A 17,763-nucleotide genomic window follows, 5' to 3' on the forward strand; every position below is an offset into this window, starting at 1 on the left:
GCATTCAAAATTTCCATTTTTTCCTTAAATGTTCACTTTTTAGTTTTTCATTTTACACTCTAAACCTTCCTTTTATTTAAAAAAAAAAAAACGAAAATATGAATGTGAAAAATAAGCATAATTGAGGAATAATGCAGGTAGCGAGAAAGTTTCGTAAAAGGCTAATTCAATCTCGGTTTTTGCTTGGATATTATTTTCAGTGTACCAGTGCTGCCTCGGAAATCCTACTCCTAGTATGAAAAAGCAACACATCGAGTCTATTGGAAAAAAGGATTTCAACAGGTAAGAGAAAATAGGGGTGAAAATCAAAATAATCTCAAATCGACAGTACCATTTTCATGCGTACCTCAGTTGGCATTCTGGCATTTCGCAGAATTTTCCTCCAAGGCCACCCATCCGATTTGGAACACGGAAGTCTAGTCTGTGCGTGTCCATGCTGCTAACTGATTGCGAAAACGGAACTGAAGAGATCGATTAGCACCACATATCCTGATTCTTATTTGAACTCGTCCCCTCCTATTTTTTTTGTGCATAGCCTTTTTTCTGTACCATCTTACATCACACCATTTCCAGTCAATTATTCCCTTATCAGAACCTGAGATCTGAAGCAGTTTCGTGAGAACGGAGTTGATTCGAGGATATTGAAAATGTCAGCAATCGAACTGTTGGTGGAACTTATTAAAGTGTCCGAGAAGGCAGCGAATATTGCCCGAGTGTGTCGCAAGGATGAGCATCTGTTCAGCTTGCTGGTGCAGGAAAAAGCTCCGGCGGAATCCAATGCGAGATTTGAGCAAGATTTCAAAACACTAGCGGATTGTTTAATCCAGGAAGCCATCAAGCATGACGTCGGGAAAAAGGTAATCCTTTGTGTTCTAATCTGCAGTATTATATCTTTTTTTTCACGCATATGCTGTTGTAGTTTCCAGCCCTTCGCGAGAACATTCGTGGGGAAGAAAATCCTAACTTCACTAATTCAATTGGCGAATCAATTACGGTGACTGTTACCGACGACATGAATGAGACCATTGTGAGCCTCCAGAAGGTTGTATTCGATTGCGGAGATTACGGACGGATTTCGCGCCAACTCGTCTATGGGATTGGCATGGCCCTCTCAGAACTTTATGAATCTTTCTGGGCGTGAAGACCTAACCCAATTAAGCAAATTGGCACACCGAAAATGTATCTAGGCTAACATGTGGATAGGGCTAAATATTTTTGGTCATTTTTTTTTTGGAATTTGGTAAGTCTTACAAAAAAGTGATATATGGAAGAGTTTGATGAAAATAATTGAGTATTCAGAAAAAAATACTGAAAAAATATTTTTTGGAATGCTACACTGAAAAAAAAAACGATTTAAAAAACTAAAAGTACCAGACCGACCGATCAAGAGATATTAGGCAGATGGCTATTGTTTGAAAGCTGTTGCTCTCTGAATTGAAACATATAAGTGACTACAAAAACAAGTTGAAAACTGTACTTTAGCATCCAAGGGTCACTATAAATCCATTTCTACCTGTAATTGATTTTTTCTATAGCTCTACCAAAAATTTTTAAGAAAAAAATTGAAAAAGTTTTGCTTAGGAAAACTTTTTTGCCTTAAATATGCACAAGTTGCGATGTATGGAAGAGTTGAATTTTGCATCAAATTTCATCAAAATCTGAGATGACCATTTTGAGAAAATCGACTTTTAGTTTTTGAATTTTGCATTTTTTTGTAAAAGAATTCATGTAGTATAAATGTCGAAGCTTGTTGAAGTGGTTCGAGTAATTCATCTGGATACATTATTTTCTGCGTATGTGGTACAGGAAGACTACGCAATTCTATTTTGGCATGATCGGTTTGAAATTACCGGGGAATTAGTGGATAAACTTTTCGGAGAACCCACAAAGGTTCCTGTGAGGTGAGTGTTCAACAAAAATTACTTGTTTAAATAGCTGTGGTGTTTTGGTTAAGTTGTCTGAAGCCAGATGGGAAGACGTATGGAATGTTTGAATTTTAACACTGCGCCTCTTCAATTACCTTTGAAGTCGAAGACTATGAACCGGAAATGTTGTTCAGAAGTTGTGTCAGTTTCAGAAATTTTCTGAAATGTAATGGTAAATCCAACTCGCGACAATATTGTTAATGCGACTTGCGACACACGAATTGAGACTTTCGCTGTTTCATTTGACAAGCTTAAAAAACCAAAAAATTCAGTTTAAAAACACTTGATGTTTTATAATCATAATATTTTTTCCGAATAATTCAATTTTTTTAAATCCTCCAGAATTAAAAAAAATTAATCATAAATCACAGTGTCAAAAATCTGAAATCTTAATATCTTAAATAAAAACAGATTCCAAAATCTCAAATCTCAAATCTTGAATCCAGAAATTCAAAAATCTGAAATAAAAACAACACTAATTGCAAAACCTTGAATGAAAAAAAAAATAAAATAAAATAAATCCAATTCGATTCGATTCTTTGTTTTTAAGAGGCTTTTAACTTTGTAGTTCATTCGCCTCTAAGTAAATCCAAAGAATCTTGAATCGAAAAACCTAGAAATCTAAAACATGAAATCTCAAATTCTGAAATCCAAATAAAATCCTTGATCCAAAAATTATCAAGATACAAATAATCTGAATCCAGAAAATATACATAAAAATAATTCTAGAAGTGAAACAACTTTCAATCATAAATCCCAATCTCAAAAATCTGAAATCTAAATCTGAAAAAATCTTAAATAAAAGAAATAATAAATAAATAAAAAATTATAAATAAATAAAAAAAAATTCCGATTTTGGAATGAATTCGGAAACTTAAAAAAATCCAACGAATCTCTAATCCAAAAATATAGAAATCCAAAATAAAAAAAAATTGGAATTCAAAAATCTAAAAAAAAACTCAGTCCAAAAATCTAAAATCAATAAATTTCAAATAAAAACCAAAATATCTGAAATCCCAAACTCTCATATCCAAAAAAAACCTCAATTCGAAAATCTAAGATATTAAAGTGAAAGAAATAAACTTTGAAATCATCAATAAAAAAAATATCAATTCGAAGAATCTTTAGTTCGGAAATCTAAAAATTTAAAATAAAAAAAAATCATGAATTCTAAGATCCAAAAAATCTGAAATCCAAAAATTTCAATTCCAGAAACCAAAAAAAAAAAATTAAATTCTAAATTCAAATGTCAAAAATCTGAGATCGAACAATCTAAAATTCAAAAAAAAGTTTCCAAAATCGAAAATCCAAATAATTTTTAATATAAAAATTCTAGAAACCTTGAAATCAAAAGAATCCAGGATGCAAAATCTTAAATTAAAAAAAATCCTCAACCTAAAAATCTGAGATTTTAAAATAAAAGAAATAAATTTTAAAATCCTCAAAAAATATTAATTTCGAAGAATCTTTTATTCGGAAATCTAGAAATTTTAAATTAAAAAAATTCTCGAATTCTAAGATCCAAAAAATTAGAAATCAAAAAAATCTGAGCCCAAAAAATCCAAAAATCTAAATCTAGGAACATAAAATCTAAAATTCAAGAAAATCTTTAATCCCAAAATCTAAAACCAATAAATCATAAATCCAAAGATACAAATAATTTGAATCCGGAAAATATTTTAAAAAAAATAATTTCAGAAATAAAAAAATGCAATCATAAATCCAAATTTCAATGAATCTGCAAACAAAAAAAATTCAAATCCTAAATTCAAATGTCGAAAATCTGAGATCAAACAATCTAAGATTGAAAAAAAAAGTTTCCAAAATCGGAAATCCGAAAAAAACTAAATCAAAAGAATATTATAGAAATCTAAAATACAAAAATTTGAGAGTTTAAAATAAAAGAAATAAATTTTAAAATCCCCAATAAAAAAAATATAAAATCTAAAATAAAAAAAATATCGAATTTTAAGATAAAAAAAATTTGAAATCTAAAAAAAAACTTAACCCAAAAAAAATCCAAATATCAACAAATCTAGGAATCTAAAACATAAAATCTCAAATTCTAAAATTTGAAAACCTAAAGCCAATCAATCTCAAATCCAATAGTACAAATAATTTAAATCCATAAAAATTTCAAAAAAATTATTTCCAGAAATAAAAAAATTGCAATCATAAATTGAAATCCTGAATTCAAATATCAAAAATCTGACATCGAACAATCTAAAATTTAAAAAAAGTTCCCAAAATCGGAAATCCAAGAAACTAAATCCAGAGAATATTCAATAAAGAGATCTTGAAATCTAAAATCAAAAGAATCTAAAATCCCAAAAAATATCCTTGACTTGAAAATCTAATATACAAGAAATTAATTTTAAAATCCTCAATAAAAAATATTAAATGCGAAGAATCTTAAATTCGAAAATCTAGAAATCTAAAATAAAAAAAGTCACAGGAAGGTTGTGTCCTGTGAAACGACCGCATAGTTTACGTAGGATGCCGTTAGGCTATCTGTTGATTTTGGATATGTTTGAAGAATTACATCGTTAAACTCTTTGATAATGATTTGGTTTTAATGTCTCTGTCAGGGAACACATTTCGGTAGGAACAAACGTTCCCCTTACTTTCATGTATTTGCAATGTTGATTTTCCCCAGGCAGCTTGGTTTTGATGTCTCTGTTAGGGACCCGCCGCATGTGTCGTCAATTTCGACCAATCGGAAGTGGGTATTTCCGTTAGGATAGGCGTTGAGATTTTTCAATTGTTCGATAGTTAGTTCCATAACATATAATCTTGTTTGGGACGGCGTGTTTGAGATTTAAAAAAAAAGATGTAATTTATTTTTCACTTTATTTAAAACGACGAACGACGCGCGACACCGATACAGGATATAATAGAACTGAAACTGAACACGGGTGAAGGTTCTGCTGTTGTATTTATTGTGTAGATTTGCTGATGCGGCTGGAATCGTCTCCTGGCTGGCTATTGGCTGACCTCGATCGTCCGATATTAGGAATGTGCTGATCGAGGTCCTTCTCGTCACGTAATTCATCGGGAGGGGGGGGGGTTGAAAAAGTGTCGTCCTCGGCACTTGGCTGGTCATTTTGGGTACTTGATGATACGTTCTTCTTTTGGTGTTTATGTTTTCGGTACTGTCTTTGCTGGATGGATTTTATATGATAATAGATCAAAACCAAGATGATTATTAAAAGAGTTGAAGATAGAGATGTTCCATTTCCATTTTTGGTCGGTTTCTTGTTGTAAGGATACTTCATCCAAATGTTTCCTGTTTGAAAGCGCTACTTCTTCTATTTTTGCAACGTCATGTTTTCTTATGGTTTGTTTGTTGATGAAAAGTTCATGGAGAGCTCCTTGGATTGTTTCAGTTTCGCTAATTTTCTCCTTCGATGTAAAATTGTGTCCCATGTAGGTGATTGTACAATTCGAGAAGGATATTACAAAATTTCCAGAAAGTAGCCTGTTACTTGGTCCGCAATCTGAATGCAATTCATAATTATTCGCGTTAGTGATTAAAACTTTGTTATTGGTTATCAGTTTTGCTGAGGTTCTTTCATTCTTTTCCATGAGGCAGTGTGGTTCGTTGCCCATGATGAGTGGTTAAATACAAGAGTCTTTGAACTCTCTTGTGTACGTGTTTAATTGTACGTAGTTTTCTGGTTTTGATGTAGTTAGAAGTTGTCTGCCTTGCTTTATTACGAATTGAGGGTAATCTTTTATGACGGTGTCGTTCTGATTCAACGGGTATATACGGATAACTGTAGATTCTTGTGGTTCTAATTCTGGGACATGCAGAATGTAGAACAGAGTGTTCTCACTGGTTGCTATCTTTGGAGTCACAAGGTTAAGTGTTTCTTCTGGAATCTCCGTCTGTACTCCTTGGTTGTTAAGGATAGTTTTAATCAAGTACATTTCTTTGCTAGATAATATTTTACTATTCGTAACGCGCATTTTTGAAAAAAAGTATCGCTTCTTGGATGTTGATGAGGATTTTGTTGAGGGTGTCGATATTTAGAATAGTTGTGATTATGTCGATATCATCAAGAATGATTTGATTGATGTGTTGTTTTTCGATTATTTCATTGATGGCGGATGTTAGTTCCGAAATGCTATTGCCAATTTGTTCGTTGATTTTGATTTGGTGGTTGTTCTCTTCGACTAATTGGTTCAAGCTTCTGTCGATTATTCGTAGGTCTTGGGCGTCCGGGCTCCCGGCTATCCATTTCCATGTTGTACCGATGATGTCCCATCTCCTTGTTCTGTTATGCGTCGTTGGTTTAATGAGTAGAAAATTAGAGTACAATTCGCGTATTTTGTGTTTGCTAATTTGGTTAAGTACATTGTTCTGTTTTTGTTTGTGGTATACTAGGTTCGTAAGTTGATTGATTGTAATCTCTAGATCTGTTAAATTAATTGGATGGACAATCCTAATGTTCCCTGTCTGGATTTTACAAGGGTTTATCTTGTGCATCAAGATGAGATCTTTATGGAGATTTCTAATTGTGAGTTCTTGACATGAGGTTTTCGAGAGTACGATGATTCCTATGATTCCTATGTATGAGAGGAGCATCTGTAATACATAATGAGATAAAAGTTACATTCTAATTTCTTCGGTCTTTTGATTTTATTTTTATGTCGTTTCACTCCATTGTTTTTTTTTTTTTTTTTTTCCAAAATATATATTTTTATCAAGGCTCATATGGCGTTAGCCTCACGGGGCCGGGAGTTCAATACTTTGACAATTTTTCTTGTTATCTATGTTAGTAATATGTAACCGATTACTCGCGGTTGGCTCGAGGTTAGTATTACAAGTGTTTTCGTAATTCGGATGTTGCTGTCTCCAATGCTCTGTAAGTGTGCCCGACACGGGATACTTCCTATTGGGATGCAGCTGACCCTTGATCAGCAACGCCCCCCTAGTCTGTACCTCATATCTAGCGTGGTGCGTCTTTCTCGACTCGAGGAATCCAGGATAGAATGGTCACTAACCGGCGCAATCATCAGTTCATGTAGAGTTGTCATGAGCGGTACAACCTTTGGCTCTTGTTGAATCATCAGTGGACTGCACAACCTTTGGCCCGTGTATCTGTAAAGAGTGTGTGTATGTATTGCCGCGACTAAGTAAAAGTTTATCGATCGGATAGGAGGGATATAAAACGGGGACACAACGAAGGAAACATCATTAAACGTTGACATCGGCGTTCCTGAGGAACAGGTATAGATGAAGCAGAAGATCAGGATCACGGCTACCTAAGATATCCCGGACGGGGATCTCCGATTGTCTGCCTTGTGCTCTCAGTGCTCTAGAGAGCTGAGAGCGAGCAGCATGGAACCGGATACACGACCAGACAACATGCTGGATGTCGTGGTAGCCATCGCCACAATCACAAAGATTGTTTGCTGCGAGCCCAATGCGATAGAGATGCGCGTTTAGGTTGTAGTGATTGGACATAAGCCGAGATATCACGCGAATGAAATCACGACCTACATTCAATCCCTTGAACCATGCACTCGTCGAGACCTTAGGGATAATCGTGTGTAACCAACGACCGAACTCATCTCCACTCCACATGCGCTGCCAACTTACGAGCGTGCACTCCATTGTTGTTTTTAAATGTGTGGTCTGTTACCGCATTGGCGTTGGTTTTGTTTGCTCTTGCTTGTTTTTTGGTTCGAATTTGGTGTGACGAAAACTTCTTGCCCTTCGTTTATATTGGGTGGATCTTCTTTCTTTACATGTTGGTTAATAACATGTTTCTGTGACTTCTCCATGTTTACTTTAGCTTTGATCAACAATTCTTGTGCATCCCTTAAAATTTCTTCTGGGTTGACAATATTATTTTGGTTAAAAAGAATCTCGTTTGGTGTGTATTGAGTGGAAGAGTGCACAGTATTATTGTACAATGCTACAGATAACTTGACAATTGATTTAGTTCCCATGGTTCTGAATTTATGTTTATTGGTGTTAAAGATTTCTATAATAGTTGAGTGTGCACGTTCAATTTGTCCGTTAGACTCAGATGATGCTGCGTAATCTATTAGTGTTCCTAATTGAGCGAGAAAATCTTTAAGTTGGATAGACCTAAAAGTAGTTTCATGGTCCGTTATGATTTGTTTAGGCACTCCGAAGTTACTGATGTATTTTCCCAATGCTTTCTGAACATGTATTAAATTTTTTGATTTAAGAAAAATCATTTGCAATTTTTTTAAAAACGAATCGATTAAAGATAAAAAGCAATGTTTATCTATAATGAATATGTCCATGTGGACTCTATCTAACGGTTTTTCAGTGATTGGTCTTGGGGATACCTTTATATTAAATGGTTTCCTCTCGTACTTGTGCGTGTTACATATTTCGCAGGAGTTTATAAACTTTCGAATTTTCATGCACATGTTGGGGAAGAAATGCGATCTTTTAATTTGTGCTTCCACTTCCGAGATACCACGATGTGCCCTCTCGTGTTCGTTTACTATTATTTGATCTTGTCTGTTTTCGTTTTGGACATCTTCTACCATTCTGTCAGTAAATACAAAGTGTCCCTTTTGACTGAAATTTTCTTTGAAAGATTCCTGAATAGTTTGTATGAGGTTCTCCGGGGCCATAAGGGCTGTTTGTTTCCCGTTGTGAAAGATTTTTAGGAAGTGGGTTATTTGATCTTTGCTGAAGGAAGGTTGTGATACGATTGTCCTGTGGTAGTTTTGAAATAATGTTTCTTGAATGACGGTATCCTACCTTGAAATTCTGAAGATTATCTGGTTGCCGAGGTAATTTAGTGGACGTTCGGAGAAGTGAATAAAATAGTTGAAGGAATCGTCGGCGGAGTGAACCGTTTGTGAATCGGAGGAATTAGGGAGGTTATCGGGGTAGTTTGACTGCGGGGCGTTATTCATAATCGATGCTGCACCGTCCTCTTGGTTGTCGGGATCTGAAAAATTGGAAGTTGCATTATTATTTGTTATGTTAACGTTTGTTTCGATTGGCATCCTGCTCAAAGCGTCCGCTACAACGTTGGACTTTCCTTCTCTGTATTTAATTTCGTAGTCGTAGTTTTCTAAATCTAAGCGCCACCGTAAGATTTTGGAATTTTTGTCTGAGGACTTGATGAATATTATGGGTTTATGGTCGGTTATGAGAGTGAATTTCTGACCATATAAATATGGCTTGAATTTGTGCACTGCCCAAATAATGGCTAGTGCTTCTTTTTCATTAGTCGCATATCTAGATTCTGTGTCTGAAAGTGTTCGGGAGGCAAATGCGATTGGTCTTTCAACATTGTCTTGTATTTGTGAAAGTACAGCACCCAGAGCAAAACCGGATGCATCTGTAGTTAATATGAAAGGATACTCGAATTGTGGGTACGCCAATATTTGATCTGTGGAGAGTATCTGTTTAAGTGTATTAAAAGAGTTGACGTATGAAGGATCTTGTGATTCGACTGTCGAATCTTTTTTTAAATATTTAGTCATGGGGCGAGTGATTTTTGAAAAATCCTGAATGAATCTTCTATAGTATCCAACTAGGCCAATAAATTGTTTAATTTCCTTCTGATTTCTGGGCAGAGGCCATTGAATGATTTTTTCAATTTTTTCCGGATTTGGTTTTACTCCTTCAGATGTTATTATGTGTCCTAAGAATTCTGTTTGTCTTTTGAGAAATTCACATTTATCTAATTGTATCTTTAAATTGAATTCTGATAAACGTTTTAAAATTGATTGAAGATTTTCTAAATGGTTCTCCAAATTGTATCCAGTAATAACTATGTCATCTAGATACACATAACATTTCGTTCCGATATAATTTCCGAGAATATCATTCATTGCTCTCTGGAATGTAGCAGGGGCGTTTTTTAGTCCAAAAGGCTTTCTGGTGAATTCGAAATGCCCTTTGTCTGTAGAGAAGGCTGTCTTTTCGATATGTTTTGGGTCCATTGGTATCTGGTGGAACCCAGATTTCAAATCAATTGTCGAAAAGTATTCGGATTTTCCCAGAGAATCAAGGATTTCTTCAATTTGGGGCACGGGATATCTGTCGTCGATGGTATGTTCGTTCAACTTCCTATAGTCGATTACAACTCTTACTTTGTTTTTGCCAGATGCGTCTATCTTTTTTGGCACGACCCAAATAGGTGAGGAGTATGGACTTTTAGATGGTCGAATAATACCATTGTCTAGCATTTCTTGTATCTGTTCTTGAACGTCTCGTTTGAAATGATGGGGGTATCGGTAATTCTTTGTGTAGATAGGAAGATCGTTATCTGTTAAAATTTTATGTTTGGTTGCTGAGGTGGAAGTAAGTCTTTCTCCTTGTTTCAACAAGACTGTTTGATTTTCGTAGAGGACTTTAATTAATTTTGATTTTTCTAGTGGGGATAGGTGATTCGACCTAATGATATTGTCAATTTCTTTCTCGGATATGTTCTCCGTAGGTTTTATCGGGAAGGGGGAAATAGTTTCAAAGTTGTTAACGGTTAATTCAATTTTTGGTAAATTCGTGGGGTGTTTATATGCGGAAACGATGTTTATAGTAGTTTTATTGTCTTGCGCTCTATAGAGTCCAGGTTGAATAAAGGTCTTCTTATAAAGTTTTTGATATGTGGGAACTAACCAGTCACCGTTGTTTTTGGTTTCTATTGTTACGGAATGATTATAAAGTTGTTTTGAAGGGTGGAATTTCGCATATGAATATTGTTTATCTGATAGTGTTAAGGTTTCATTTTCGTAGTTTATGTGAGCTTTTAAGTTTGCTAATGATTCTGATCCTATCAGACCGTCGAAAAAATAATGGAATTTCAATATGTAAAACGGAATCGGTTTGAACGCGCCATTGAAAAGGTCTATTCGTCCTTTTTCCTTCACACTGTTGGTTCCGCAAACACTTTTGATTTTTGTGTCTGGTACTGTACTAGTTTTCTGTAGGATACATGGTGCGATGATATTCTTGTTTGCTCCAGAATCTATAAGGATGTTCAATAACTTTTTGGTTTGTGGATGTTTCAGTTTTAGATAGGGAAGATAATTTAAGTTAGATCTTGATTTGTGGACCCCGAGTGAAAATTTAAGTCTAGGTCATCATCTGATTCGCTATCTGATTTGAGATTTTCTGAGAATTCGTCGCCGGAGTCGATTTTCGTTACTTCGTGGTTGTTTATAGTTCTCTTATTTATTGTTAAATTACTGCGTGTGGTGCTTGTATCCATAGGTTCGATTTCATTTCGTTCTGGTTTTTGATTGTCGAATTTGAATGGTTTAAAGGTTTTATTCTGTTGGAAGGGTTTATTATTAGCCTTGTTTCCGAAATCTTTGTTCTCGTATTTTCTATTGAAATTACCGGATGTCATAGTGTGAGCTGTTATTTCTTTAGACCTAAATTTACACAGAAAAGCATAAGCGTCTTCTATGTCCTTTGTTCTCGCTGCTTGGGCGTAGCCAAAGTAAGGTTCGGATAAACCAGCAATAAAAGCTGCTAACCCGTCCTCTTCAATGAATTCGTTAATAATTTCCCAATTTATTCGGTATCTTTCATTCTGTTTGGCTAATGTTTTTATGTTTTGGATTATTCCCTTCGATTTGTTGTAATATTTGGCGAAGCTCATATCTTTGGTCATCTTGCATTGCCATAGCTGGCATTTGTATGTAGAAAGCTCTTGACGATTACCAAGAGCATTCTTCAGTACTTCTGCTATACTTTCCAAACTGTCAGGGTTACTTGCAAGACATATTATGTCTTTTGCTTTCCCCTGTACTTTGTTGATTACCGCGGTGGTGTACATTTTGTATTGTTGTGGCGTAACAAGGGTTCGAAAAGCATCTAGTGTTTCGTTCGCTGTTGTTAGCCATGCGTTTAATTGTTTTTGGTTGCCGTCAAAAGTCGGGATCATTTTTATTGGGTCGGGAATCTTGCATAACATCTCGAAGCTGATGGCTTGATTTTGAATTTGTTCCACGGTAGGTTGTACAAAAATGGGTTGTGCAATGGTAGCTTGATCTACCTGCATTGGGTTATTTAAGCGTGTTTCGATTTGTTGGAACATTCTGTCATGTTCTTTTTGTTTAGCAGAGAATTCATCCATCATTTCTATAACTTTCTGCATTTGCGTACTAAATTGTTCCATATTTGGGCCTTCGTTTAGTGAAAGGTTGTCAATGGATGGAACTTCTTTGATTGGAATGTGAGCTAAATCCCCTGAATCAATAGAGGAGATGCTTTCTTCAGAATCTGAAGGTTCGCAATTACTGCGCCTCACGTTTCTAAGAAAACCGCGGGTTTTCTTCAGAGCAGTTTTTGTCTTTGGCATTAATAAGGCCGTTAAATGTGAAACAAATTAAAGCACACACGTTCTCTTAGAACTCGTGTGGTTTCTAGAATAGTGTTTCTCTTAGAACACCACAATTCTGGATGGAGTAGGATTTCGCTTAGAACACTCCTTCCTCCGGGCAGTTAGTGACAATTGAAAATGATGTCCGAGTCTCTCTCTTAGAACGGACTCGGTGCACAAAAAAAAATGCCACTGACCGCGGCAAGTTAATTTCTTTATAGCGTAAGGGGGATTTAAAGAAGAGAAAAAAAACTTACCTTTGCAATCGTGTTTTGTGCGGGGTTCCTGGTTCTTCCAGCGGTGAGGTGCGGTGCGCGGCGGAGACTCAACTCGAATGTCACTGCGCGAGCGGCGCTCGATGCTATCACTTAAACAAGTTCGTTTTTCGTAAATCGCGGACTCACTATAGCTGGATTTACCAATCCTAGCTTTTGCACTGTTTTAACGCACACGTTACTTATTCACACACTGGAACCGCACGGCTGCGCCAATCTTGTTTGGGACGGCGTGTTTGAGATTTAAAAAAAAAAGATATAATTTATTTTTCACTTTATTTAAAACGACGAACGACGCGCGACACCGATACAGGATATAATAGAACTGAAACTGAACACGGGTGAAGGTTCTGCTGTTGTATTTATTGTGTAGATTTGCTGATGCGGCTGGAATCGTCTCCTGGCTGGCTATTGGCTGACCTCGATCGTCCGATATTAGGAATGTGCTGATCGAGGTCTTTCTGGTCACGTAATTATATATTATTTTCTTCAATATAAAAAATTGTTATGGAGTGCTGAAATCGATTAACGCAAAAATTTCATCAATTCATCAGGAAATGACTGAGCAATAAGCGTTTTTTTTTTTTAATTCGTTTATTTTTACAGGCTCAGTTACTTAAGTTCAAAGGAGCCGAATTCTTAAATGTAATTTTAAAACTATATATATAAACAATTTTCTTACATCTATGGTTAGTAAGGTGGAAAACCGATTACTCGCGGTGTACTCGAGTTTAGGAGGGTGACATATTTTTAGGAGAAGGATGGGATATAAGGAAATTGTAACAATGTTGATGAACACTCAATTTATAAATCTATTCGTATATCTATAGTGTATTTACATTTCAACTTATTCTACTATTTATAGCAAGGGGACGAATTACCCGCAAAGGAAGGAAAGGAGGGTATAAGGATGTAGGGGCAATCACACACGAAGATCTACAGCTTTAAGGAAAACATATATATGGGACATGTAATCAAGGTCTAACCGAGCCAACACATCTCTCACCGGCACATTGGGCTGTCTTCCTCGGGCCCGAAGGGAGTTTTTTAAATTCGACCAGATACACCTCGCACGACCAAACAATGTGCTCGATGTCGTGATAACCTTGGATTGAAACGGAAGAGTAGTGCATCTAACGAACAGTGATTGGACATGAGTCGGGAGAAGGTGCGAATAAAGTCCCGACTCAAGTCCAGACTTTTGAACCACGGTTTGAGGCTAACCTTAGGGATAATCGAGTGAAACCACCGGCCCAATTCATCTTCATTCCACTTGCGTTGCCAGGTGGCGATGGTATTTTTGCGGACTAAAGAATGAAATTCATTGAAGGCGATTTGACGCTGATAAATATCGCCTTCAATTGCACCTACCTTTGCTAATGAGTCAGCCCTCTCATTACCCGGAATGGAGCAATGTGAAGGGACCCAGATAAAGGTAATGACATAACAGCGTCTGGATAAAGCACTCAAAATTTCTCGTATTCTCTCAAGGAAGTACGGCGAGTGCTTTTCCGGCCTCACTGAACGGATAGCTTCGACAGAGCTAAGACTATCCGTTACAATGTAATAGTGTTCAACAGGTCGTGAGGCGACGCTGTCCAGCGCCCAATGAATTGCTGCCAATTCAGCAATATACACTGAGCAAGGATTCTGAAGACTGTGTGAGGTGCTAAAAAATTCGTTGAACACTCCAAATCCTGTGGAATCGTTTATAGTGGACCCATCAGTAAAGTACATATTATCACAATTGATACCCCCATACTTTTCATCGAAGATCGTTGGAGCGATCCTCGATCGTTGGTAATCTGAATATCCATGGATATCTTGCTTCATGGACAGATCAAAATGCACAGAGGAATTGATGTAGTCAGGGAAACAAACACGGTTGGGAATATACGAAGAAGGATCAACCTGCATGGAGATGAATTCATGATATGAACTCATGAATCCGGAGTGAAAATTTAGCTCGATCAGCCGCTCAAAATTTCCGATCACCAATGGGTTCATGACCTTACACCGGATGAAGAACCGAAGAGATAATAAATTGAAGCGATCTTTTAGTGGGAGTAGGCCTGCCAAAACCTCGAGACTCATGGTATGCGTTGAGGGCATACATCCCAACGCAATACGGAGACAAAGATACTGAATTCGCTCGAGTTTAATGAGGTGTGTTTTGGCAGCTGATTGAAAACAGAAACTGCCATACTCCATCACTGAGAGAATAGTTGTTCGATACAACATTATAAGATCTTCTGGGTGGGCTCCCCACCAGGTGCCGGTAATTGTACGGAGAAAGTTTATTCTTTGTTGGCATTTTTTACTCAGATACCTAATATGGGCCCCCCAAGTACATTTGGAGTCAAACCAGACCCCAAGATACTTGAATGACATAGCATGAGTGATCGGTTTACCCAAAAGTTGAAGCTTTGGTTTTGCTGGTCTATGCTTCCTAGGAAAAACCATCATCTCTGTTTTCTCCGTGGAGAATTCGATCCCTAGACCAATGGCCCAGGCTGAAAAATTATTCAAAGTATCTTGTAAGGGTCCTTGCAGGTCGGATTCGTTTGATCCGTACTCGTACACGATTCACTCGTACCAATAGCACAATAGCAAAAGTGGCAACGCACAATACCGACACTGAACTTTACTCGTCAAGAGTTGGATAGCGAATGAGCAATAAGCGTTTGAAATTGGACAATTTGTACGATGTGCTCGATTTTCGATTTTCAATTTGTACCTCAATATGTTCCCGAAAGACGTAATCCTACGTCAAAAAAAAATTCGAATTCTAAGATCCTAAAAATGTGAAATCCAAAAATCCAAAAAATTCAAACATTAAATCTCAAACTCTAAAATCCAAAAATCTAAAGGCAATAAATCTCAAATCCAAAAATTCAAATAACTTTAATCCAGAAAATATTTGTTAAATTTATTCCAGAAATACACAAATTGATGCACAAATGAATTCCAATAAATCTGAAATTTAAAAATCATAAATAAAAAAAAATTAATCCAAAACCGGAATTCCAAAAAAATAATCGTTGGATTTATTTTTCTGGAATTTCGGTTCTTCATATCCAAAAGTTTAGAAAACCAAAATCAAAAAAAAACTGGGATAAAATCATCAAAGGTCCAAAAAAAACTCAATCCAAAAATCTGAAACCAATAATCCTCAAATTCTACGACCTAAGAATTCTAAGATAACCAAAATATCTGAACAACAAAAGTTCGGAAAACTAAGTGTGCCAAGTTGCTTAATTAGGTAAGGTCTTCACGCCCAGAAACATTCATTGAGTTCTAAGAGGGTCATGCCAACATCTGGTCGAGTTGGTGCGAAATCCGCTATGGACGGTCTAATCATGGGTTTATTACGTAAACATTTGCAGGTTTTGAATGGTGATGAAGTGGCAGCTCGTCGGCTGGCCGACGAAGTGTACCGAGATATTGTAGTTGACTTCGACAAATGGCAAATTCCTGATGAATCTGTTACGCTGGATAATGATCTGACAGAGCTGGGCATCTGGATCGATCCGATTGACGCTACTGCCGAGTATATTCGGGCACAGGAAAGGGCTACAAAACATCCCAACATTGCGGCATCGGGGCTAAAGTGTGTTACTGTTCTCATTGGAGTTTATGAAACTGTAAGTGGAAGTCCAATCATTGGTATAGTGAACCAACCATTCGCCAGTGGGGGTGAAGTTGATAATTACGAGAGTAAAATATTCTGGGGAATCACCATTGGTGATTTGAAGTTCAACAACATTATGCCATTTGAGAACACGGAAAGAATTGCGATACTATCGCCGTCAGAACAATCGAAATATGTAGAGTTTCTCAAGAATCAACTAAAGTACGATATCGTTTATTCGTCCGGGGCTGGACACAAAATTCTAAAAGTAGCAACTGGCGAAGCGGAACTGTTTCTGCTAAGTAAAGGTACCACATATAAGTGGGACACCTGTGCCCCTCAGGCCATTTTGCGTTCCTTGGACGGGGAGCTGTTCGATTTGCAGGATACGCTTATCAATAAAGCACTGAAGAAAATAAAATACGACAAGAAAAGCACCCGGAACACCGGAGGTTTGATTGCGTATCGCAATATTGACAAATTCAAAGACTTCCTCAAAATGTAAGAACCCGAATGTGGTTGGATAACGAATTCGAATTGAGATCTCATTGATTTACAAAAAAATCATACAATATCGTGTATTAATGTAGCAGACTGTTGGTTGTTCTCGGTATAAAACATAGTATTTATTCGTACTGAAAAACATGCATTTCCCAAATGAAAACAGAAAACAATATAGCTGTGTAGAATGTAGAATGAATTGCAATGAAAATTAGAGACAATGATGTTACTTTTTTGCAACCTGAAGTATTTACTGGAATAGAGATCAATGTATCGATATCCTAATAAAATTAAAGCTGTCGAACTATTGAGATAAACATATGGATAATGCTTGTTGAAAACAAAAAAATATATACATGTGAATTCTAACAACAAGGATATATAACGCAATAGTAGATTGTTATGTGATGCTATTTTGAAGGTATTTTTGATTGGCATTTATTAATGTAGAGGTTATTTTTTGATTCCCGTTCCCTGAACGAAGCAAACGAAAAAATATCTGTAATTACATCTGAAACTAGTCGTGAAACACGAGAAACTATGTATTAACATAAACGAATATAAACAAATATCAATTAGAAGAGCTTTAATGTATTTAGTGACAAATGGTACACACGCCAAAATAGTTGATGTTCGCATATATACTATGAAACAAAAAAAAAAAACAAACAAGACACGTTCACTTTTGAAATGTTGGGGTGAACGCTATTTATAGTTTAAAAATAAACGATGCACTAACCTGAGAACATAAACGTTTGACAGTTATTTTACATTCCGTTCATAATTCATGTAGAATGATGAGATAAGAGTGATGAGTTTTAATGTTGCAATAACAGGCATCTTTCTACGGATTGCTCCGACACCTTTTTAATCCGTTTTATTCATTTGACTTATTATTATTCGCAGCTGTAATAGGTCGGATTGGATATCATCTTGTCGATATATTGTAAGTGTAATAGACAGCCCTATTCTGTATTCCGACGGATTTCCATTTCGCTCGAAATCATTGTTTCGTTCGAGCTATGATTTCGCTCCACCTATTTCGAACCCAATAATGTTCTAAGAGAAACAGATCGAACGAAATGCAAAAACAACTC

The 17,763-nt window shown here is 36.2% G+C and overlaps 1 protein-coding gene across 1 annotated transcript; it reads left to right on the forward strand.

Moving 5' to 3' along the window:
* The first annotated feature begins 231 nt into the window (after nucleotides 1-231).
* LOC129761941 (inositol polyphosphate 1-phosphatase) lies at nucleotides 232-17,418 on the forward strand. The gene is made up of 4 exons (XM_055759799.1): nucleotides 232-282; nucleotides 574-857; nucleotides 920-1,042; nucleotides 15,921-17,418. The coding sequence occupies exons 2-4, from the start codon at nucleotides 648-650 to the stop codon at nucleotides 16,668-16,670; spliced, it is 1,083 nt and encodes a 360-aa protein (XP_055615774.1). The 5' UTR covers nucleotides 232-282; nucleotides 574-647; the 3' UTR covers nucleotides 16,671-17,418.
* Nucleotides 17,419-17,763: the final 345 nt, after the last annotated feature.

This window comes from Toxorhynchites rutilus, chromosome 1, assembly GCF_029784135.1.
Source record: "Toxorhynchites rutilus septentrionalis strain SRP chromosome 1, ASM2978413v1, whole genome shotgun sequence".
NCBI classification, from domain to species: domain Eukaryota; kingdom Metazoa; phylum Arthropoda; class Insecta; order Diptera; family Culicidae; genus Toxorhynchites; species Toxorhynchites rutilus.